The sequence below is a fragment of the Triturus cristatus genome, chromosome 9, assembly GCF_964204655.1.
Source record: "Triturus cristatus chromosome 9, aTriCri1.1, whole genome shotgun sequence".
In the NCBI taxonomy this organism is placed as follows: Eukaryota; Metazoa; Chordata; class Amphibia; order Caudata; family Salamandridae; genus Triturus; species Triturus cristatus.
In genome coordinates this window covers 153,856,402-153,881,365 of record NC_140592.1, presented here as the reverse complement: position 1 = coordinate 153,881,365, position 24,964 = coordinate 153,856,402, and the positions used below count along the sequence as shown (strand labels likewise).

Genomic DNA, 24,964 nt, shown 5'->3' with positions numbered 1-24,964 from the left:
TTTGAGAAGGGGTTCTGTGAACCAAACTTGTGTGCTAGAATGTTCTATTCATTAGTGGACTGATTCGAGCGAGGGCCACGAGTGAACATAAGTTTTACATTGCGTTTATCAAAATGTCGTTTTTTCTGTATTAAGGCATTAATTTATGGGTTTTTTTTCAAGCTGTGAAGTGAATCTTCTGAAAATATGGATTTAAATGCACATACAAACTTTTCAAAATCCTTGTTTTACTGGCCAGAAATTAGTTAAATGCAAAAACACTGATGCAGTGTATGACTTTCATCTGTGTTCTTTATTGCGTTTATACACTGTATCCTCACATTTTAGACAACATCTGTCCATTTAAACTGTTATATATTGTGACTACTCATGTCTCATGGTCACTTAGACAAGATTCCTTCAATCAAGAGTTATTTCATCGAATGCAGTGCAAACAATCTGCTCAAGGGCACCCTGCTCCAACAAATCGCAAGAAGCACATTTACAGATTAGTTAACACTAAATTTAAATATTATAGGCACATGTACGTTTAGATTATGTGCCTGTAAGCATCTTTTCTAACATGCCGTTTTTAGTTGATGGTTGAATGCCCTGTACAAAGGCGAGTCTGCCTGATTTAGTCATATTCTTCTAATCGTTAAAGTGCTACAGCAGATTAATTAGAAGAGTGGCATGGGTGGCAAGCATTATTTTGAAAGAAATCCGGATCTCTGGATTAACTTCACGTGTCCAGTAATCTATCCGTTTTTTGTGTCAATTGCAATGTTATATCAGAGGGAGCTGCCGAGTAAGAGACTGATAACTGATGCATAGGCTCTGGCGACGAAGCCTGAAGAAGCTGATTCCGGCCAGTCAAGCTGAAACGTCAAATCGATTGACTTCCGCACTTTCCAGTAACCTGGACACCATCATGGATGACAAGGGAATTCTGATGAACATCTCTGGGGAGGTGCATGTCGCAAAGGTTCTAATGCCTAGAATTGGTTACACCATACTGGCAGTCATAATGGCAATATTTGTAACAGGATCCATAATCTTGAATACAGCGGTCATTGCAGTGACTTGCAAATACAAACAGCTCCGGCAGCCTATCAACTATTCCCTGGTAAATCTCGCTGTGGCCGATCTGGGCGTGGCTGTCCTTGGAGGAGGCTTGACTATTGAAACCAATGCAGTTGGTTATTTTAACTTGGGCAGGGCCGGTTGTGTGATTGAGGGGTTTGCTGTGGCATTCTTCGGTAAGTAAAGTTACTGAATGTCTACATTACTACTGACAGTCTCCCATTAACTCTGAGATATTAGAATGAATTTTTGTCTGCAAACTCTTAACATTGAAAACTTTTTAAATCTGATCATACATGTTGTAGTTACCAATTTACAATTGACCAATGTATTGTTCTTTCTTATGGGCGTGTGGTTAAAGCAGGCTAGATCTAAGATTATAACATGCAACTGAGAAACAACAGCTAACATAAATTGAATGATACAATATATAGATCCGTTTTTGCTACTTTTAACCATAGTTAGCTACGTAATTTGTTTCCTTAAGTATGCATTGAATAATTTAAAATATATCACAAAATCATAAATTTGCAATTTTATGTACTGTTTTTAAATCACGAACGAAGAACTAAGCCAAAGGTTCCTTCAATTCACAATATCTGACCATGGGGAATGGGCGTAGTTTGGTCAGTAAGATTGGGGGGGGGGGGGGGTGACCTTCATATTTCCCAACAGTCACACTGACATATGAGGTTCAAATACATTATACGAGGGTAGGGTGCATGAGAGGAACTTAAGGTGCAATAGAGGGGAAGAAGAATGCAGATTGGTAGGGCTACTAAGTGAAGGAAAACAGTATTTTGTAAACTTACAAACCTAATTGAAGACCTTCAAAACTGAGAAAGGGAGAGTGTATGTGTGTTTTTGTCTGTGTGCATGTAGAAATTCCTGGTGAAATCCGACAGACACCTCACCATACCCGACTGAAAGCACCCGTACCCAACTATTTACCAGAAAGTTAATTTATCAGGGGGGTGTAACACCCCAAACACCCCCCCCCCCAAACTACGCCCCTGCATGGAGCCAGATACTTCAACCTTTATGTGCACGCAAGTTTCAATTTGGTGACAAAATCCTTTACCTTTGAGAGCAACTGACAGATTCCTATTGAGATCTTTATTACAGACCGTACTCCTACAGAAAATCTACTATGTGGCCAAATTTGCTGCAATGCTAATTTTGGGCTCCTCGTAGAAACATGGACATTTCCAGGTGCAGTGGTAGTCACCGGGCATTTGGCATGTTTGCCCTGCTTACAAAGTGGGACTATTGTTGGTATTCGGATTTCCAATGCATTTCCTAAATCTGTTGTACATGTTAAGGAATTAAAAAAAAATTGCCAAAACCACAGCATTTTTAGGGACTGGACAGGAAGGAATTTCTCATTATTTTGCTGGGATGTGAAGTTGTAGGATTCTTATGTCCATTCTCCATCTACAGGGTCTTTTTTGCTGAGGACATCTGATGCATCCTAACACATTTGCTTCTCAGTGTTTGGATACTATGGGCTTCCACATTTCCTTTGCAAACAGGGAACTACTACCACCAATATACTCTTTCCTCAGAGCTTTTCGTTGCTGTATCTCTCGTCTGATCTCATGCAGTAGGCTTTCATATGCTGTTTGCTTTTTTTTGATGATGGATGTGAACATGTCTGTAATGCATCTTCTATTGGTCTGAATCCACAGTCTTCACTTCATACGGGGACTATGCTAAACGTCAAATGAGTGTTTTTCCTTTGGGCTTGGAAAGGATTTGATTGTTTTATCTGTCGCCTTTGCCATCTCATTCCCCTCTACTGCTTCTGGAGGATATAGTGTCTCTGCCACTGCCATTCTAATTAAAGAAAGCAATAGCTATGGGAACAAACGGGCTCCTTGTAAGAGAACTTGCTGTGGCTGGCAAGTGGCAGGCATTAGGTAAACCTTTGAATCGGCAATCTTTTTGAACCTAGCTGTGATCAGCTTTCATTGTGTATAGGATTTGAGATTGAGGTATAAGCAGAGACATTTTAGGATCCTTTGTGCATAATGTGCCTCTTGCAGTCTTACTCTGGGACATTTGGAGCCTGAAGCAGACAGGAGTAACTAAGTATAGTTGAAGATAGAAAAGAGACAAGAGGCAGTTCTTTGTGTGCCTGCACAGGCACTTGTATTGTTATAACTTGTCTGTGACTCCTGAATTGCCTTTAAACACTAAAGTTGAGTGCCTGCAACTAATGACCCACCAATGGGACTTTCTACCTTTTTCGGTGTAGATAGGGGCACTCTTGGACAAAAAACAATGCTGACTGAAGGCCAGACGCTGACCAAGCATTAGTGTGATAGACGGTGAGTATGGATAGGATACCCTGGGAGACATCTTGTAGGAAAGCCATGTTTTTTTGCCCTGATCTCCCAGATTTTTTGACTGATGCTGGTGGCTACTGACCCTGAAAGTGCCCTGGGCTCTGCTAACCAGGTTTAGGGCCAGTGCTCTGTCGTCTAAAGGTATATGGTAATTGGTACAATTCTAATTGGCTAGAGCACCCTATCTGTAAGTCCCTAGTATATGGTAGGGCATGTAGGTTTTGAGACCCCAGTGGACTTAATCACCACAACAGTGAACACTTAAGTGCATTATCGTCATTTTAAAGCCAGGCCTGCCTTGCAGACTGGTTTAAAAAAAAACTATGGCCAAATTCAACTTTGGAATTAAAAGTATGTCCAAAGCCCAAAACTGAAATTTTACAACTTATAAGTCACCCCTAAGGTCTGCCCTAGGTGTCCCATGGGTAGGGTGCATTGTTATAAAAAGTAGGGACTGTATAAAATATGTAGGTAGTATAAAATGGTAGGGAAAACAGCCAAAGTAATTTTTCCCTGTTGTAGTGCTGCCAGCCCTATAGGGTAACATGGCAAGGCTTTATTAAACTTAATAAGGTCTATCTTTATTTGGGAGCTTGCTAGCAATATCATTCAAAGCATTAAATCCAACGACTTGCAAAGCTTGAATTTATTATTAGTATTGAAGGAAGGTCATTTTAGAACTTACTATCCTGAACTTCCCTAAAGCAGCCCTGTAGCAGCCTCTTCTGTTTGGTCAGCCTTCGACAGCCTGAGCCAAGCCATTTAGTTGGAGGAGAATTGCTTCCTGGAAAAGCCGGGGAGTGGAAGGAATCTGTAGTGATAAGCTGGACTTTAAAGGCAGGAGGGCAGATGTCACAGCACCTAGGCCAGCTCCCCGTACCCTGATCCCCAGCTAGATGGATAGTCCCCCTAATTAGAGTAGGAGTGGGGCAGGAAAAGGAGTGTAGTCAGATAGAAGTCACACCTTTGGGTTGGGTTACAAAGACAAACACATACCGAGGAGAGATTTTATCAGTTATGATTTTTGGCAAAATAGTGCATTCTGGGTCAAACATATGTCATACTTTGCAGGAAATGGTATGATAAATTTACCTCTATTTGTTGGGGTGCCCCCCACCCTTCCCAGCCCAGAATGGAGGATAAATATGGGTGAATTGCAGGAGCTCCTCAGAATACTACCTGCCTGGAACAAAAGAAGAAGAACTGGCCTGCTGTACCCTTGGACTGCACCACAAAAGGCTTGCACTCAAAAGGACTGTACTGCTGAACTCTCAAAGCTCCACAAAGAAAGGGCCATACCTGTCTCAAAGGAAAAAAGGAGTGGACTCCCTGATCAGCAAAAGGTACAACAGAGCTGGAAGAAGTCACCTGCAAGCCCAACGAGAGGATGACCCCAACTGACCGTTGTAACTGGATGTTCCCTAGGCTGTGCAGGTGCATTGTGGGAAATTGAGTCCTAGCCCCTAAGAGACAATCAGAGTCTCTGATGCCTTGCCCTGAGCTAGTGGACCCTTATTTTCCCCAAAGGAACCAAGAAACTTAAAGATTTGAAATCTTGGAAACTTTCTGCAAAGTTTTGCAGAGAAGCTCCAGGAGGAGACTAGCTCGACGTCGAGAGTCAAGTCGCACACGTCATCTAGTGAATCGATGGGATCATGCTGGTTTTTCCAGCTGAAAGCTCTGGACCTCCTTGCCGTCGACATTGAGGACAAAGACTTTCAGAAGCTCAACGAGGCATCGTGCAGGAGCAGGCTGCCGTCGTCAGATTGGATCTGAGAAGCCTGAAGACCTGCCAACAAGCCAGTTGAAGAGAGAAAAGGTCCAAGAAAATCTTTAAGTACGACGGTAAACTTTTACCCAGAACCTAGCCCTCACCCTATCCGACCCGTGCTCCATTGCGTTCAGCCTAAAACGTTGACTTTGTCCTAGTCTATAATGACTACATAGCTGCGGGTGGCACTTTAAGCTTTTTGGCGCTAGAAGGAACAATTTTTCATTTAATCATTTAAAATTGATATGCTGGTTCCCTACATTGGAATTTTGTTGTTTTGGTTTAGTTTTAAAGATAAAATTATTCTCTATTTTTTATAAATTGGTGTTGGATTTTTACTGTTTTGGTGGTATTAAATGATTTACACATACCTGTGTCCTAAGTGAAGCCTGTCTGCTCTTTTGCTAAGCTACCAAGGGATGAACAAGGATTAAATTAATGAGACTTCAATAGATCTATTAGTGATTGCGGTATTATTTCTAGCTGAGGACGAATACTGACACCTACTAATAACCCTCTTTTCTACATATCTTGTTGAGGAGGTGGATCACTGAAAGCACCGGTGTTGTGGTATTCGAGCCTGCAGCTTTTGCCAATGAACAAGTCCAGTAGATCCAGCCATCTGGCTTTCCTTGTGCCTTCATTAGCGGTCCACTCCCCTGCCTTCCACGTCCTGAACCCTCAGCTCTCTGTCCTTTTGCTCCATGGCTCCCTTCTTTCTCACATCATTGCTGCCTCACATAAGCACCACTATCTCCAACAGACTGTTGGGTTTACTAGAGATAGGTGTTTGCTCAGGGACCCAGGTGCCTGTTGCTTATCATGAAACATCCTCCAAAATGCTGGTGCCTGGGTTTATGGAGTGTTGATTGTGGTGAGCCATGTTAATTTCATCCTTTCCTCTTCCACTAGTACCTTTGAAAGTCACTTCAGACCCCTCAAAGACCTTGTAGCAGAGCCATACATGTTAGTGTAGAGCTTGTAGCAGCCACACCAAACATACCGGAAGTCAGTGTGTCAGTGGTCCCTTCAGCTGCCAAAAAGCTGTCAACTTTTCATGCAAAACTAAGTAAATATCATCCACCAGGTCATAGGTACCTGTATGCTTGTTATTTTTTAAAACCTTCCCTTGACTCTTCAAAAGGAACAATGCACGTTGGAAATGAAGATTACGAAAGGGACAGACTTCCAATCACCTTGAGGTGGGATTCTAAATTAATGATATTAGGCCACACAGCCTTTATATCCAGCCACTTAAGTGGTATCTACGTCTTTTCTATTGCCTTAGCTCACCTAATTCTGTCCGACACTGGTTGTTGACATAGTCCCCCAATCTTATGATTTGGTGGCGGAATTTATCAACATGGGTCACTTTGAGTGCAGCAGTCAGTGAGAGACAGGGCACAGGAACTCGGATAATAACGTACACTCTTATGGATATATCGCATAATAATATTGTATGTGAACTAAGAAGAGCAATGTGTTACTGTGAATTGCATGTACCAAATGAGGAGAGGCTGAAGTTATGAAGGAATTTGCAAATAATAAAAAATTGTATTAATAAAAAAAAATGGGTCACTTTGAGTGCATGATTATAGATAATGATGAGCGATGTATTCAGCTCCGGAAGATCTGGGAGCCATTTAGGGGATATCTTTTGTGATTACAGTCTCTTCATGACCACCCGTCTCCATAGTCTGTGCATTCTTCATTTTCAGAGACCTCTTGCATATACTTTAGTATATACTTCTCTTTGTTGGTTTACAGCTTTTCTTTTTTTTGTTTCAGTGTGATTTAAAAATCCTTGCTTGCTAGTGGTCAATCCTTCCTCTTTGTCCCTACTTTTCATCAGCACAGAACAGCGCCCCATTACTTGTGCCCTTCTATTTGTCCCATTGTACCATCTGTTTAAGGACTACTTCTCGCTTTCTCTAAGAGCATTTGAGCAGAGGGTTTAATGTGTTTCAGTGCTCTGGGGTCCGTTTCTGAGCTAAAGTAAACAAGCATTTGCAATGCAATAGGTCTCGCATTTTCGAGAGTTTGACCTTTTGGCATTGTAAATGATAATGCTTTTTTAATATGTTTTGAAAAGTTGCAAGCGGTGCGTAAACACGCACTTTGTACTTATAGTCCTTGCTTTCGAGAAGCAAGGCTAACAGTCAAAAAGGACAACTTTGCTTCTCATAAGCAACGACTACAAGTACAAAGTGTGTGTTTACGCACCACTTGAAGGTTTTGAAAACACAAATAAAAACCTATTGCATTGAAAATGCTTGTTAAATGCTATGCAACCTGCCTTATGTGACTATAGAGCATGCATTAGGGTGACTAATATGCATTAAAAAGGATAGGTTTAGGGCTGGCAAAAGGTTTAGTTTGTCAGGTTGAAATGGCAGTTTAAAACTGCAATAAAGGCTGCAGCAGCAGGCCTCGGTGATAGCTACTTTTGTGGGTGGTACAATGAGTGCTGCAGGGCATGGGTAAAAGTAGTACCAGTTTTCTAAGGACTTACAAGTAATTACATTTGCTAATTCGGTGTAAGGCAATGTTACCATGTTTGTAGGAAAGAGCATAAGCCTTAAGTAGTGGTTCGCATTGGTAAAGTGTGCACAGTCCTAAAGCCAACAAAAAACAGAGTCTTGAGTTATGCAGCCATGAACATGAGAAAACAGAAAAATGTAAGATGGAGGTCAGGGGTTAAATGGTTTATTCTGCTTTACCTATCTTTAGTGTGACCTTTCCCATCAGTGCCATTTGCATTCCTGGAGTTAAATTATGAGATCTAAGTAACTAATAAGGAGAAGCAAATAATATTTCAGGCTTACTTTTGAATTAGAACTTGGAAATATCATGACTTTTATTACAAGGAGCACAACAATCAGCGACGGCAGTGCTGCTTACAGTGTGTGTTTGCGCGCAATGTGCTGGGGGGACTGGAGCAGAAAATGCGCCGAAAACATCGCTGGGAAGCGCATGGGAGAGGGCACAGCAAAAGTTGCTACTTTTAATGATGCCCAACCCAGAAGGTGCTGGTCACGGTTTCTCCAACAAAACGTTGATTTTTAAATGAATACCGAGCCATAGCCCAGCATCGCGAGGGAGCAGTTACGTACATTTCCCCACCATGTAAATACACTGTCGCCTGAACACGTAATAATTGCTAAGCTTTAAAGACAGCTCTCAATGGGTAACATTGAGCCTACTGCTATGTGTATGCATAAACCTCCAGCTGCCATTTACTGTAGCTTTAGCCCCGCCGAACGCAGCTCTGTCTGGCAGTATGCAAATTCGCCCCGAGCATCCCAGCGCCTGGAGCTAAATCACTGAAAGCTGAAAATCAGCGGCTCAGGCCGGAGTCATGGCACGCTTGGATCAGGTCAGTGCAGCAGAGGGACCCAGCGGCTTCACACCAAAACCGCGCATAACAATTAGCATGCTGGGCTGCAACAATAGTATAAAAGAGTTCTCCTCAGCAACACATCAACCATGCCAGCGGACGAAAACTGTAGTTGGGCGGTGCTGCTTCCGTAAATAACGGAAGTGACACATCGGATCTACAGCAAATAATAAGACCGCTAAGTAAAGCAATGGCAGATTTTACGAATGGCAAGTGGCAGGAGAAATTCCCCGGCAAGAGGCGGAGTTTCACCCCGATACAGATTACTTGAAGTCTCGGAGAGACAGCGCATGCGCGCTGCCTTGCGAGACCTAAAAATGACAAAACAAACTGTACCTATGTGAATGCGCCTTGTGGAAAAGGGTGCAAGAGGATGACAAACCCCACAAATGCCTACGGCAGACAGGGGGTGCGGTTGGTAGAAATTAACAATGTACAGAGCAGCACGTGATACAAAGTGCACTATGCCTAGACGTTTGCATAATAGATACTGTAATCTGACCCGACAATGATAATGAGATTGTCAACGTGGGGAGAATGAAAGTGGGAGTCAGCCATACCAGCAGAATGCTCATGCTCACGTATCAAGGATTCAAACTTTGTCTGTACGTGTTTTTTTTCATAATTTCATACAGACACACCACACACCTTGGCATCTGTCAACAGCACATCTGACTGCCTGCAAAGAGTATTATTTATCATTACAGTGCACGTGGTAGCATCAGTTATGTGGGCAGTGTGTGGAATAAACAGTTAATGCTAAAACGAGCCCGGCTCCGGCTGTAGCCACTAAATTAAAACAAATAGTTGTGGCACAGAGTTCAATCGAAAAAGGCGCGGGCTGCAAAGCACAGCTTCTAATTGGTGCAGGGAGCTGGCAAAGTATTTAACAGTTTTAGACAATTTAAAGAGGATAGGAAGACGTGGGGTTTAAATGTCCTAGAGGGGATTAAGGCTTGAAAGTGAAATAAGGAAAGGCTTTGCTTTGTTTCGAGGCTGCATTAGCTTTTAAAAGATTACTTCTATATTGACCAGCATCCTCTAAACCCCCCAAATCCAATACCGCTCGGTAACAGATGCATCTCTGCTTTTCCTGTTTTTGTTTTTACAAACATGTCTCCCTGAAGTAACAAGCGGGGTCTTGAAAAGGGCTGCGAGCACCGAGATCTGAGTGTCACCATGTAGAGTGCAGCGGGGGCTCCCTGCTTTTAATTTGGATTATTGCCTGGGAAGCCCTGCTTAAATTTCTGAGAAACGAAACACAATTACATAAAATCAAGGCGACTAAGGGCGAAGGCCGCTCCTATGCTTAACGAATATGTCATGGCTCACATATTTCAGCAGCAAACTATACTGTAGCCGTTTTGGCACACTGGGCTGTGGTGGTGGCTGGTTTGCGCCTCCTTTTAAGTATGTGAGCGACTGAAATTATATATGCGGTGTGAGAAGGGGTGATGTGGAGAAATCATTCCAACCCTAACATGAAAAGGCTTTCCCCTCGCAGTACCCATCCGCCTCTCTTGTCGACTCAGTGTCGACTGGAAGAGAGTGAGACCCTTAAAACAAAACGTTTCACTTTATCAATCTTACCGGCAGCGTTTCTTTACATTCCTTTCCCTTGTGCTGTGATCTCGTTTACCGTGGCTGCAGGCGCGGCCTTTATTTTTAAAACTGCTGCAACTGGTGCCTGTAGCCCAGTGGGTCGATTTAGATCGACGGGAGCAGCTTGATGGTGTCCGTTTGTTGCGTCAGCCAAAACGTGACAAATCCAGGAAGAGCTGAACTAAACTCAGTAACCACCTCCCAGCAGCTTCCATTATCCAATGAAAAAGCCACCTAACAGTGCAAAGACGAAAGCAGTGCTAATCGTTCCCACCCACTATACTGTGTTGCTGTCGGACAGCCCCACCCCTTCCCCTTAATGTGTATGAGGCTCTGCTGACCGCGCCCAGGGCCACGTCAGAAGCGCCCCATTTGAAGCCCATTCACTGCTGCTTGGTGCAGCCACTACCCTCAGGATGATGTCACTCTCCTCGCTTGTGCCTCGAGGGCGAGGAATTATCCTCGCCCAGTTCAGCACATGCGCAGGAGGGGACTCTCGTCCGAGGGTCCAACCTCTAAAAACGATATTAAAATTTTACTTTCTTAGGGTAGAAGTGGTAAAGTGGAGCACAAAGCAGTGAGCATGCCATGATTTAAAGCTGGCAAGCTGCTCCACGTGGTGTTAATTATTTTCTCCCTTTTCTCCACTCCGAAGCTGGGAGGGCAACTCCCCCTACGCCCCTTAATACCAGCCACCACTGCTCCCCAGGCCCATATTTCCACTGTTTTCTTTGTATTTATTCAACTTAAAACAAGCATTGGGAAAAATATTATTTTTCACCTGTGAGAAGTAGTGGTTTTTGCAAACCGAAACATTGTGATCCCTCACATAAGGGGGAATCCATATACCAGTATTTTCTAAAAACATAAAAAGGCAGACAGGCAGTTTTATGCCAGTCTATATTTAAATGCTGCACTGTCCCTATTACAGGTGCAAGTTCTTACCAAATCTGGGGACAGTAAAAAAAGTTTCCTACTCAGACACACTGTGCCATTCTTTGCCATGCACAGCCAAAAAGGGTGCACCGTGGAGCAGAAGCGGACAATATGCGACATATTTAATGCAGCACCTGTACTGCAAAGTGGTACTAAACATCAAGCACTCAAGTGCAGAATAGCTCAGAACATGGTCGTTCAGCTTTCATCCAACTATTCACGGTGGTCCTAATTGTTCACGTCTCCTGCATTGAGTGGAATTGTCCTCTGAAGCTCGCTCTGATCCCCGGTTACGTGTCTCTGCACTCTGCTCCCTGCACTAAGTACGGACGGACGAACGCATCGCGGATCGGAAACCCCCACCACGCCTCCACGTGACCAGGTGCCTCAGCGGGCTCTGCAGCGGCCGCGGATGGGGGCCTGAGACGAGGGAGTAAATTGCGGCGAAGCTGGCACTTAAAACAACGGGAAAAGGCGCATTAGGAAATATATGCGCTAGGCGTCCATATGCCCCGGGAAAATGGGGGTTGGTGTGTAGATCTGGATATGGTGATGAACAACGCTTGGTAGCTAACTGAAGAGGAGCAGGCTGTAGCAGAGTTGCACGTGTACCACCGGTGGATTAGAGGTAAGTACAGGGCAAGAGGGGCACAGCAGCCTGGTCCATAGGCACTGAAAAAGTTACTTAAGAAAAGGGGACTGTTATAAGTCGTTATAAGTTGGTTTGGAGCTCCTAAAGAAGGGAGTGGTTCCCTATTAAGGTTAAGGGACCCAAAAGGGCAAACCAAAAATCCGGATAGGCCAAAAGACCCTAAAAAAACTTGCATATAGTGATTTGGGAGAAGAGGGTATGGGCACAATCCCGAACGTGAAAGGCATCCAAGACATCACCTCTGGACGTAGAAAATCATCACAGAGCGAAACTCAGAGTGAAACTCACCCATCGGACTCAACCCTGTAGCAAGGCAGGCAGAGGGGGTTAAAAGGAGTATCCTCGGTGACAAAATCAATCAGTTCAATCAAAGATTTTGTAGGGAAACACTTTAAAGGGAAAGGACTGATAGTCACAGAACCATCTTTGGGAGAGACTCAGGTAGCCCCAATGACTATGGCAACCCTGGCATCCCCGTAGCTAGTCTACTCCAACCAAACCCTCAGTTTATCTGGTTTATTTCTGGAACCAAGACTGTCCTCATCACCAAGACTTTCTTCTTCCTCCCCGAGAACTCAAGATTCCGAAGATGAGGATGACGAGCGGGAATTGGTGGACGAGGGACTGTATGACGAGGGACTTAGTGGTAACCCGGTTGAGAAGGAGGGCGTAGAATCGTCCCAGGACAAAGCATAAGATCTCTCGGGACAATCTCTTTTTAATCTGGAAGTAACCGGAACCTCTAGTGCTTCAATGCTGGATGCAATGTTAATTCTGCAAAAGATCTTGCAAGGACTATGGAGTCTAAATAAACTTGGTTTTGAACTGAACTGAACTGAGTGGAATACGCAAATGGATTGCATGGGTAGGTTGGTGGCTGGCTGGGTCAGTGGGAGTATGGATGGCTTGGATGTACTGATGAGTGGGAGAATTAATGGATGGCTGGATTGACATTAATTGTTACACAAAGCCTGTATTATGTTATTTCTGAAAAGATATAGCCTGTGCTTAATTTGAGCCTGTGTTTGCTGGTGCTCAGCACTGAAACTCATTTTCGAAGACGTGAACTTATTTTGTAGAGACTCTCACTGATTGTGTTTGGGCTGAGCTACAGTTCCTCTCACTGCAGTGCAGAAGCTCACTCTGATATTTCTCATATTTAAATGAGAAATTTAACAACACTGCTTCTGAATTTGGTTGAGGATCCTGCAGCGTTAAGCCAGTGTATCAAATTGAAGAGATATGCGGTGGCCTCTGATCCTCTCTGTTGCTTGTCTGTCTTGGAGTCTACTGCCATGCTCCCAACCAGAAGAACCACTGTGTGAGAGCAGACCAGCCCTTTTCTCTAGCTCCTTCCTTAATTTCTGATGAGAGCTGCATGCCACTTGGTGGAGCTCTGCTGATCTTGAGATGCACCTCTGTCCGTTGCTTCCATCCACATCACCGGTCCGAGCACCAGGTCGTCCTGCAGTGTACATCCTCGATGAGCACCTCGGGGACAGGGTGCCCACCTTTCCACAATGGGCTTCAGTGGCTATTCTGCCTGAGGTCCGCTCACTCCTACTGAACACAGCGTGCTGTGGGTATTTGGGATCTCTTCTTAAAGCTGCAGGTATTCAGGATACTTGAAGGAAATTTCTGGAGTAAATAAAGGTAGCAGGAGCTGACACCCCAGCTCCAAATGGGGAATCTGTGATGGGTTCTGGCTGTGATGAAGCTGTTAGTCAGCTGCACCGATGGGTCCATCTCTTGGTCACTGTTGTGCAGCATGGATTGTCTGCTGTGGGAGGAGCATGTGCCTAGATGAGTCCAGCATCTTGAATGGATATAGCCTGCAGGAAAGGGCAGAATACTTATTTCTTGTCACCATCTTAGTGCACTGACACTGACCTCCGTACTTCCCTGGTTTTCCCCAAATGAACCATTTCAAGACAGGAGTGGTGCTGTTCATCTAACACACAATGTAGTGGGATTCGCCCTCAGTGGTTAACCAGAGAAGCTGTGTTGAAAGGTTTCAGCACATATTAATGTATTTATTTTTTAGAAATCAAGCACTGTACATAACCCATGCTTGTCCATATCCTTGTGTGATAAACGACATTTAAAAAAACATGGATGTCACATGTTTGATCTAAGCAGGACTGGCTTGGCTTTCATCGTTCGAAAGTCGGTAAAATTAGTACCTGTTGAATAACAGTGATGAGAGGTTCTAAAGCTATGCAGCTGTATAACTCTACATGATGAGCCATATTCGAACACAGCCTTATGGCAGCCTTTTCCACATGTTTAGAATTGTGTTGGTATTATATGAAACAATAAACCCTGTTGGGTGCATTAGGAGGGATTAAATGCTGGCTGACATGCAGAACACTTGAGTGGCCACTACCATGCTTTGGATCTGATGTAAAAAATTCAAAAAGAACAATTGATGGACAGAATGCTGATCAATGTCAAACATTCAGATCTGGGCCTAAATCCATAGTTTTTTTGCTCCCCATGCCATTCCAGTTTAGACCCAGTCATGGGAACAGTCCAGCCCAAACTGCCAGGCCAGGTCCTCCCTGGACTGGAAACAAGCATCCTGGGACCGGTTTCTGGGCATCACCCCTCTTCAGCCAGGCTAGCTTGACTCCAGTGGCATGGAGAGCATGGGACCCACGTCTGGGCATACCTGTGCCACGCGGGGTGACAAATGCAAAAATAACAATTGATGGACAGAATGCTGATCAATGTCAAACATTCACCCCAGTACAGAGACCTGGGCCTAAATCCATAGTTTTTTTTTGCTCCCTATGCCTTTCCAGTTTACCACTGGCTTTAAGCTAGCCTGGCTGATATGGGGTGTTACCTGAGTTGACAGGGTATGCCCAGACTTTGGTCCCTTGGACACTTTGTCAATGTTTTCAAACTAGCCAGACTGATGGGAGGTGTGTTACTCCGAAACCGGCCCCAGGATGCATGTTTTCTGTGCAGTGAAGACCTGGCTTGGCAGTTTGGGCTGGACTGTTCCCATGAGGCACAGGGTTAAGACTGATTTGCATATGGCTGGGTCTGAACTGGGGTGGCGAAGTGAACTAAAGACCGATGATGGATTAAGCCCAGATCTGTGACTGGGGGTGAGTGTCTGAAAAGTTTCAGCGCTCCATCCATCATCTCCTTGTGCTTGCTTTGAATTCCAATCAGCATAATTTTTTTTGAACAACGCTGGGTAGCTAACGGAAGAGGAGCAGGCTGTTGCAAAGTTGCACGTGTACCACCGGTGGATTAGAGCTAAGTACAGGGCAAGAGGGGCTGAAAAAGTTACTTAAGAAAAGGGGACTGTTATAAGTCGTTATAAGTTGGTTTGGAGCTCCTAAAGAAGGGAGTGGTTCCCTATTAAGGTTAAGGGACCCAAAAGGGCAAACCAAAAATCCGGAAAGGCCAAAAGGCCCTAAAAAACTTGCAGATAGTGATTTGGGAGAAGAGGGTATGGGCACAATCCCGAACGTGAAAGGCATCCAAGACATCACCTCTGGACGTAGAAAATCATCACAGAGTGAAACTCACCCATCGGACTCAACCCTGTAGCAAGGCAGGCAGAGGGGGTTAAAAGGAGTATCCTCGGTGACAAAATCAATCAGTTCAATCAAAGATTTTGTAGGGAAACACTTTAAAGGGAAAGGACTGATAGTCACAGAACCATCTTTGGGAGAGACTCAGGTAGCCCCAATGACTATGGCAACGCTGGCATCCCCGTAGCTAGTCTACTCCAACCAAACCCTCAGTTTATCTGGTTTATTTCTGGAACCAAGACTGTCCTCATCACCAAGACTTTCTTCTTCCTCCCCGAGAACTCAAGATTCCGAAGATGAGGATGACGAGCGGGAATTGGTGGACGAGGGACTGTATGACGAGGGACTTAGTGGTAACCCGGTTGAGAAGGAGGGCGTAGAATCGTCCCAGGACAAAGCATAAGATCTCTCGGGACAATCTCTTTTTAATCTGGAAGTAACCGGAACCTCTAGTGCTTCAATGCTGGATGCAATGTTAATTCTGCAAAAGATCTTGCAAGGACTATGGAGTCTAAATAAACTTGGTTTTGAACTGAACTGAACTGAGTGGAATACGCAAATGGATTGCATGGGTAGGTTGGTGGCTGGCTGGGTCAGTGGGAGTATGGGTGGCTTGGATGTACTGATGAGTGGGAGAATGAATGGATGTCTGGATTGACATTAATTGTTACACAAAGCCTGTATTATGTTATTTCTGAAAAGATATAGCCTGTGCTTTATTTGAGCCTGTGTTTGCTGGTGCTCAGCACTTGAACTCATTTTCGAAGACGTGAACTTATTTTGCAGACACTCTCACTGATTGTGTTTGGGCTGAGCTACAGTTCCTCTCACTGCAGTGCAGAAGCTCACTCTGATATTTCTCATATTTAAATGAGCAATTTAACAACACTGCTTCTGAATTTGGTTGAGGATCCTGCAGCGTTCAGCCAGTGTATCAAATTGAAGAGATATGCGGTGGCCTCTGATCCTCTCTGTTGCTTGTCTGTCTTGGAGTCTACTGCCATGCTCCCAACCAGAAGAACCACTGTGTGAGAGCAGACCAGCCCTTTTCTCTAGCTCCTTCCTTAATTTCTGATGAGAGCTGCATGCCACTTGGTGGAGCTCTGCTGATCTTGAGATGCACCTCTGTCCGTTGCTTCCATCCACATCACCGGTCCGAGCACCAGGTCGTCCTGCAGTGTACATCCTCGATGAGCACCTCGGGGACAGGGGGCCCACCTTTTCACAATGGGCTTCAGTGGCTATTCTGCCTGAGGTCCGCTCACTCCTACTGAACACAGCATGCTGTGGGTATTTGGGATCTCTTCTTAAAGCTGCAGGTATTCAGGATACTTGAAGGAAATTTCTGGAGTAAATAAAGGTAGCAGGAGCTGACACCCCAGCTCCAAATGGGGAATCTGTGATGGGTTCTGGCTGTGATGAAGCTGTTAGTCAGCTGCACCGATGGGTCCATCTCCTGGTCACTGTTGTGCAGCATGGATTGTCTGCTGTGGGAGGAGCATGTGCCTAGATGAGTCCAGCATCTTGAATGGATATAGCCTGCAGGAAAGGGCAGAATACTTATTTCTTGTCACCATCTTAGTGCACTGACACTGACCTCCGTACTTCCCTGGTTTTCCCCAAATGAACCATTTCAAGACAGGAGTGGTGCTGTTCATCTAACACACAATGTAGTGGGATTCGCCCTCAGTGGTTAACCAGAGAAGCTGTGTTGAAAGGTTTCAGCACATATTAATGTATTTATTTTTTAGAAATCAAGCACTGTACATAACCCATGCTTGTCCATATCCTTGTGTGATAAACGACATTTAAAAAAACATGGATGTCACATGTTTGATCTAAGCAGGACTGGCTTGGCTTTCATCGTTCGAAAGTCGGTAAAATGAGTACCTGTTGAATAACAGTGATGAGAGGTTCTAAAGCTATGCAGCTGTATAACTCTACATGATGAGCCATATTCGAACACAGCCTTATGGCAGCCTTTTCCACATGTTTAGAATTGTGTTGGTATTATATGAAACAATAAACCCTGTTGGGTGCATTAGGAGGGATTAAATGCTGGCTGACATGCAGAACACTTGAGTGGCCACTACCATGCTTAGGATCTGATGTAAAAAATGCAAAAAGAACAATTGATGGACAGAATGCTGATCAATGTCAAACATTCAGATCTGGGCCTAAATCCAAAGTTGTTTTGCTCCCCATGCCATTCCAGTTTAGACCCAGTCATGGGAACAGTCCAGCCCAACCTGCCAGGCCAGGTCCTCCCTGGACTGGAAACAAGCATCCTGGGACCGGTTTCTGGGCATCACCCCTCTTCAGCCAGGCTAGCTTGACTCCAGTGGCATGGAGAGCATGGGACCCACGTCTGGGCATACCTGTGCCACGCGGGGTGACAAATGCAAAAATAACAATTGATGGACAGAATGCTGATCAATGTCAAACATTCACCCCAGTACAGAGACCTGGGCCTAAATCCATAGGTTTTTTTTGCTCCCTATGCCTTTCCAGTTTACCACTGGCTTTAAGCTAGCCTGGCTGATATGGGGTGTTACCTGAGTTGACAGGGTATGCCCAGACTTTGGTCCCTTGGACACTTTGTCAATGTTTTCAAGCTAGCCAGACTGATGGGAGGTGTGTTACCCCGAAACCGGTCCCAGGATGCATGTTTTCTGTGCAGTGAAGACCTGGCTTGGCAGTTTGGGCTGGACTGTTCCCATGAGGCACAGGGTTAAGACTGATTTGCATATGGCTGGGTCTGAACTGGGGTGGCGAAGTGAACTAAAGACCGATGATGGATTAAGCCCAGATCTGTGACTGGGGGTGAGTGTCTGAAAAGTTTCAGCGCTCCATCGATCATCTCCTTGTGCTTGCTTTGAATTCCAATCAGCATAATTTCACTCAACGCCACACAGTTCCACACCACTTAAATCAACTCAACCCATTTCCATTCCACACCACATAGTTCAACAAGAAACCACATAATACAAATCAACAACACAATTACATAACACACCACATATTTACTCTCCACCCCACATAATGCCACATCACATCAGTAAATTCAACAACACACCACATAATTATACTCCACTAGATAACACTCCACAACACAAAATACCATACAACAATAATTACTCTCCATAACGCACAATCCAACTCCACGTACTTTCAGTACAGTAAATACTACAAAATTACAATCCACAATTCCACTGCACACCATACCACAAAATTCCACTGCACCCTACATACATCCACTCCACTTCAAAACACATAAGTAAAAAACATTTACATTTACAATGCCAATAGCACTAACTCGCAAATGCAGGACCTATTGCATTGCCTATGCTTGTTTATTTGGTTCCATGTTATATCTTATGTGATGCATCCAGCTGCCCGCTTAGTCATGTTAAACCCTTAAATATTTGCCTTCCAATTGATTGACCTGTATTGTTGTATTACTGTGTCTTATGCATTACCTCAATAAAAAAAATGATTTAAAAAACGGAAACGGAAAAGAACAGACCAATAGAAAGGACACTATGGCAGGAGCAGTTGGTCAACGGTGGTTTGATACCAAATCTTCATCCCAGCTTCATTTCCTTTTTGCGTATATTAGCTCACATTAGGTTCTAAACTGCCTTGCATCAATACTCTTTATTGCTGTGTTGTTATAACTACCCTCTGTAGAAGTAAGGTTTCTAGCACCGTATGCACGACAAAAGGCACGAGGCGCTATACTTGCTAAACACGTTTACACATAAAATATACTAATATTTGTAATATGTTTTGAACTATTAACAAAAAGTATCTTAAGCTGCCAACCATTCAAACATAATTAAAAAAACAACTCACTCTGGGTCTCCAACTGATCTAGTTTAAGAATTTGCACTCTAGGCACTCGCTAGTGCTCTTCAACTTAAAAGACACTTTTCAGAAAATCAAGAATTGTGAGGCAATCATTTTAGCAAAGTGCGACCAAGGAATGGAACTGAATTCTTCCTCCCATCTGCAGAAATATCTTCTACAATACTTTTTCCTTATATGCCTACTTTTTCTACAACATTGCCAAATGTAACTTGCTACGAGATGTCGCGGCAAGAGCCGACCGGTGATTCGGTAGCGTGCACTCTAATTTCTCTGAACACGGGTTTATGATATAGTTTAGCTGTTTTGTAATTATTATTTTTATTGCGTATGTGTATGCAGTGCTTAATTTGAGCCAGTGCTTTCAGGTGCTCAGCACCGGCACTTCTTTCACAGGGCCGGGGCTACGATTTTTGACCCTGCAGGTGGTGGTCTCAATATTAATTGCATTTTGTTTTTGCCCTAATCTGTCGGTGTAGGTAAAAAAGTAATAGGTATGACTTAGGGAAAAGACAGCAGAGCATGGTTACAGGGTAGAGACTGAGGCAGTGCGGGAGTTTAAAGTTGGGCACACCAGAGGAAGATGTGGGCTGTGGCCTCCTTGGCAACGTTTTCGGCACCGGCAGTTCTGTTTTTTACAAATTAATCACTGTGTGTATGTAGATGTACTCTAGCTCGTCTGGCTATCTGAGCCTCATTGTACTAATTTAAACTAAAAATAGTATAACACCCTATTTGTAAAAAAAAAAAACCCGGGTACCTTGAAATTCAGTGTGACTATGTAAAAGAGTTGGGTCTCATCAATGTATGCAAACAAAACAAAATCAATAAATGAATACGAATCATAAAATTAAGAAGGGCACGAACTCTCTAAAGTAGCCAGTATTATATATAATTTATATTGTACTGTTCTGCAAATAAGGAATTCACCTCATATTCCGGAAATCTACTTCTTAAGTATGCGATGTTATTTTGAAAAGCTACATATAGAATTAAATAGCAACTGTGAGGCAATAAGCAAAAGGGTATCTTATATCTTTTGATCTGAAATGAAAGCTGATTAGTGGAAATGCGTTTTCGAGAAAGGGGAGTGATCAGTAATTATCAGTGGACGGCAGATGTTTTCAAATAAGGGTGGATTACGTCGATACCATCTGATGAGATTTGGCTCTGAAGGCGCCATTACTTTTTTGGTTCGTGCGCCCCCACGCAAATCCACCCTCCGATCCCGGAAAGGGCTCATAAAATAAATGTGTTTACAGAAAGGAGAAACGTCACGGACCGTTCTATGTGGTGTTTGTGAAATTTTAAACGTAATATCATTGCCCAAAGGTACCGCCCCATATCTGAATGTTTGTCTCACTGTTATGACCCGACCAAGTCCTCAGAACCGTAAGGTCGAATGACACATATGAACCCACAGCCTTATAACAATTTTCATTAATTTTTCCCAAATCTCTGTGCCATGCCTCACTCGCCCGCATCCATATTTTGTTTTGTGCTTACAGTAAATTTGACAATAATGTGAAATTGAAGCCCCACGAGTCTCCAATAAAAACACAATGGGAATGAATAATTCATTCAGTAGTTATGGAATTAAAACGACATTGAGACAAATCAAAACAAACTTTGGCAAAGCCAATGGGCTTTTCTTTTAAAAAAACATGCTCTGTCAAGGCCTAGAGGTCTCGCTTGTAACTGAAAATGCATTTATTTATTTATTTATTTATTTATTTTGCGATTTATAAAGCGCCTGGTGACCCGTAGGCATCCCCGCGCTATAACTTTGTGAGAACCAAGAGAGGAAGACAGAGCGAACTATTTGGGAAACAGGAGGGTTTTTAATTTTTTTCGGAAAAGAGCGTGACAGGGTTCCAGACGCAGGTTGCGAGGAAGAGAGTTCCAACCTACAGAGGCTTTGACAGAGAAACGTCGGCCACCGGTGCGTGCCTTCTTAAACCTGGGGACTGTGGCCAGATGTTCGCCGCCAGAGCGAAGGAGTCTGGGAGCCTTGTAGGGGGTGACCATGTCTTTCAGGGCTGCTGGACCAACACCGTTGATGAGTTTATGGGTGGTGCACAGGGCTTTAAACTCTACACGCTGGCGGACAGGAAGCCAGTGAAGAGCTTTAAGAGCAGGCTTGGCAGAGGCTCTGGGAGGAAGGTTCATGATGAGCCGCGCCGCCGCGTTTTGGGTCCGTTGGAGTTTGGCCAGGGTAAATTCGGGTGCGCCGAGGTAAACGGCGTTACTGTAGTCCAGCCGGGCTAGGATGAGCCCTTGAACCAATAGTTTCCTGGATAGGGGAGGAAGGAGGGGGAGAATCTTGCGAATTGACCGCAAGAGGCCAAAACAAGTTCCAGCAGTTTTGGTAGCCTGGGTCTTCATGGTGAGTTCAGGTTCAAGCCATACCCCAGTGTCTTAATTTCTTTTTTAGGTTTGGGGATTTCGCCAAAGGCGTCCGGCCATACTGATGGTGGGATGGAGGTCCATTTGTTGCCCAGGAGCATGATTTCGGTTTTTGCACCGTTCAGCTTCAAGGAAGATTCGCACATCCAGGTGTGAATATCCTGGAGACAGTTCAGCAGGCTGTCTGGGTGTTTATCCAGGTGGGACAAAGAGACGACAAGTTGTGTGTCGTCGGCATAGTTTACTATTTTTATCCCATAAGGGGTCACGATGTCTTCAAGGGGGGCCATGTAGACATTAAACAGGGTGGGACTGAGCGAAGACCCCTGGGGGACACCACACGTGAGTGGGAGTGGGTCTGATCGTGAATTGCCGTCCCACACCTGAAATGAACGACCGGATAAGAAGGAGTTAATCCATGCGTGTGCAGTTCCCGTGATTCCAGCCCTGTACAGGCGGTGGAGAAGGACACGGTGATCCACCGTATCAAAGGCGGCACTGAGATCCAGGAGGATCACTGCCACTGATCCTCCTGAGTCCAGGATACACCTTGCCTCCTCGATGACGGAGAGGAGGGCAGTGTCCGTGCCATGGCCGGGCCAGAATCCTGTTTGAGATTGACGAAGAAGTTTGTTAGTCTCAAGGAATTGGGATAACTGCACATTCACTAGTTTCTCGGCTATCTTGCTGATACACGGAAGGAGCGATATGGGTCTGTAATTGGCCATGTCGTCCGGGTTCAATTGGGGCTTTTTCAGTAACGCCTTGACAGCGGCGTTCTTCCAATTGGGAGGCACTGTGCCTTGGGAAAAAGAGGTGTTGATGAGATCCCTAATAGAGGGGGTTATACTGGGTGACACGGTTTTTAGGAATCTAACCGGGGCTGGGTCAAGGGGGGATCCGCTTTTCATCTTGGCCAGCGTGGAGGTGACCTCCGTAAGAGAAACTGCTCTGAAAGACTGCAGCTGCGGGCTGTTGGTGCAAGTCTCCATAACCGTATGGTTATGGGGGCTGATGGTAGGGAGGGAGTCCAGTATACGCGATATTTTGGAGACAAAAAAGGAGGCCAGGTCCTTGCTTCTATCTGGGGGAGGGGGGCAGGCAGCGGGTGACAAAGGGATGTTAAGAAGTTCTTTGACTATAAGGTAAGATTCTTTGGAGGAGTTGGTGGCATTTTTTATTCTATTGTCGTAGAATGCGGCCTTGGCTAGCTTTAGGGCAGATTTGTATCGTCTTACCGAGCGGTGGTAAATGTCCTTATTGTTATGGAGCCAGTCCTTTCTCCACAGTCTCTCTGCCTTTTTGCACTCTTTGCGAAGAGCTCTGAGTTCAGAGTTGTACCATGGGGCATGGCCCTTTATCTTGTTTTTGTACTCACGATTTTTTATGGGGATGATACTGTCGAGGGAGGAGGAGATCCATTCTCTAAATTGGGTATCAGCGGTGGAGGGGTCCTCCGAGAGACTAGGGGTCGAGGAGTCCAGGGCTTTGGACCAGTCCTCCACCGAGAGTTTGGCCCACGATCTGTCTCTGGTGAGGGTGGTGGGTTTTTGGGGTTTCTTAAAAGCCCCTGGTAAGTGGGTTGTGACCAGAAAATGGTCCGTCCACGGGAGTGGTTGGGAATTAATGAATTGGAGAGAGGGGATGTTAGAAAACACTGGATCAAGTAGGTGTCCTTTCGTGTGTGTTGCCCCGGTGTTGGCAAGGAGAAGGTCATAGGCTGCTAGGTCGTGAATTAGCTCCGATGCGCCTGTGTCTGAAGGGTCCTCGAAGTGCATGTTCAGGTCTCCTGTTATTAGGAAGTTAGATGTCAGGTGGGCCGAGGAAGAGACGGTTTCCAAAAGGGTGGCCGAGAAGGGACCGGGGTGGCCGGGGGGGCGATACACCAGGAGGCCTGACAGGGAGCTAGTCGAGGATAACTGGATCGTGAAGAGGCAGCTCTCTGACTCCTGGGTCTGAATCTCGTTGGATCGACAGGAGAAGTGATCCCTGTGGATAATAGCTAGTCCACCTCCTCTGCCTAAGGGGCGTGGTTGAGACGTGATAAGGAAGCCTGGGGGTAAAGCCAGTACTATATCCGAGTTAGAGTGCTCGGTGATCCACGTTTCCGTAAGGAAAAGTATGTCCAGGCTAAGATCGACAATAAGGTGGTTAATGAGCAGGGCATGCTTAGGAAGCGATCTGCAATTTAGTGTCGAAATTTTAAGGACAGGGGGTGGGGCTGAGGGTTTGGGAAGGAGTAGCTTTCCTGGTTTACACGTGCTGCAGCTGGTAAAAGGACCATTAGGGTCGTGCATTATGTGACAGGTGCTATTTTTTGAGGGTCTGAGGCTGAGGAGCTCTCTGCGAGAGTAGCTTACCTTTGTGGCGGTGGGATTAGGCAGGGATTCTGGCCCTAGGCCCGGTCGTGCGCGGACGGGCGCAGACGGGCTTGCCTTAGGCGCTCCCGCTGCGCTCGTCCGCTGCGCTGGTATGGCCGGCACATTTGTACTCGGTAGAGGGGGCGTGGCCTCGCAGTGGGCGTGGCAACCGCCTTTGGGCGTTCCCTGTTCAGCGCTGGGTCGCTGTCTCAGGGGTGGTCACGAAGGGCTGTCAGAGCGCGTTGAGATCGGCGCTTTTAAGCAGGTGAGCTCAGTGGTGATTAAAACCAATATAAGTGGCGGACAGTGCAATTTTTAAAAACAGTGTCAAATACAGTCCTCCGGCTTCCGCCTCAGAGGATACCAGCACAAGAGTGCCAAATCCGCTCTCAATCAGCGTTTTTGTACTCGGTAGAGGGGGCGTGGCCTCGCAGTGGGCGTGGCAACCGCCTTTGGGCGTTCCCTGTTCAGCGCTGGGTCGCTGTCTCAGGGGTGGTCACGAAGGGCTGTCAGAGCGCGTTGAGATCGGCGCTTTTAAGCAGGTGAGCTCAGTGGTGATTAAAACCAATATAAGTGGCGGACAGTGCAATTTTTAAAAACAGTGTCAAATACAGTCCTCCGGCTTCCGCCTCAGAGGATACCAGCACAAGAGTGCCAAATCCGCTCTCAATCAGCGTTTTTGTACTCGGTAGAGGGGGCGTGGCCTCGCAGTGGGCGTGGCAACCGCCTTTGGGCGTTCCCTGTTCAGCGCTGGGTCGCTGTCTCAGGGGTGGTCACGAAGGGCTGTCAGAGCGCGTTGAGATCGGCGCTTTTAAGCAGGTGAGCTCAGTGGTGATTAAAACCAATATAAGTGGCGGACAGTGCAATTTTTAAAAACAGTGTCAAATACAGTCCTCCGGCTTCCGCCTCAGAGGATACCAGCACAAGATTGCCAAATCCGCTCTCAATCAGCGTTTTTGTACTCAGTAGAGGGGGCGTGGCCTCGCAGAGGGCGTGGCAACCGCCTTTGGGC

At 45.3% G+C, this 24,964-nt stretch overlaps 2 protein-coding genes across 3 annotated transcripts in view; one reads left to right on the top strand and one right to left on the bottom strand.

The window, feature by feature from the left end:
- Positions 1–10,330, bottom strand: part of LOC146797564 (uncharacterized) — a 28,210-nt gene extending 17,880 nt beyond the window's left edge. For both annotated transcript variants that reach the window (XM_085624634.1, XM_085624635.1), the window contains exon 1: positions 10,169–10,330. The gene's annotated coding sequence lies outside the window, so the exon portion shown is untranslated. The remainder of the gene's footprint in view (positions 1–10,168) is intronic.
- LOC146797563 (parapinopsin-like) overlaps positions 911–24,964 on the top strand; it is a 130,234-nt gene continuing 106,180 nt past the window's right edge. The window contains exon 1 of the mRNA XM_085624636.1: positions 911–1,238. Coding sequence (XP_085480762.1) covers positions 911–1,238 — 328 coding nt within the window. The remainder of the gene's footprint in view (positions 1,239–24,964) is intronic.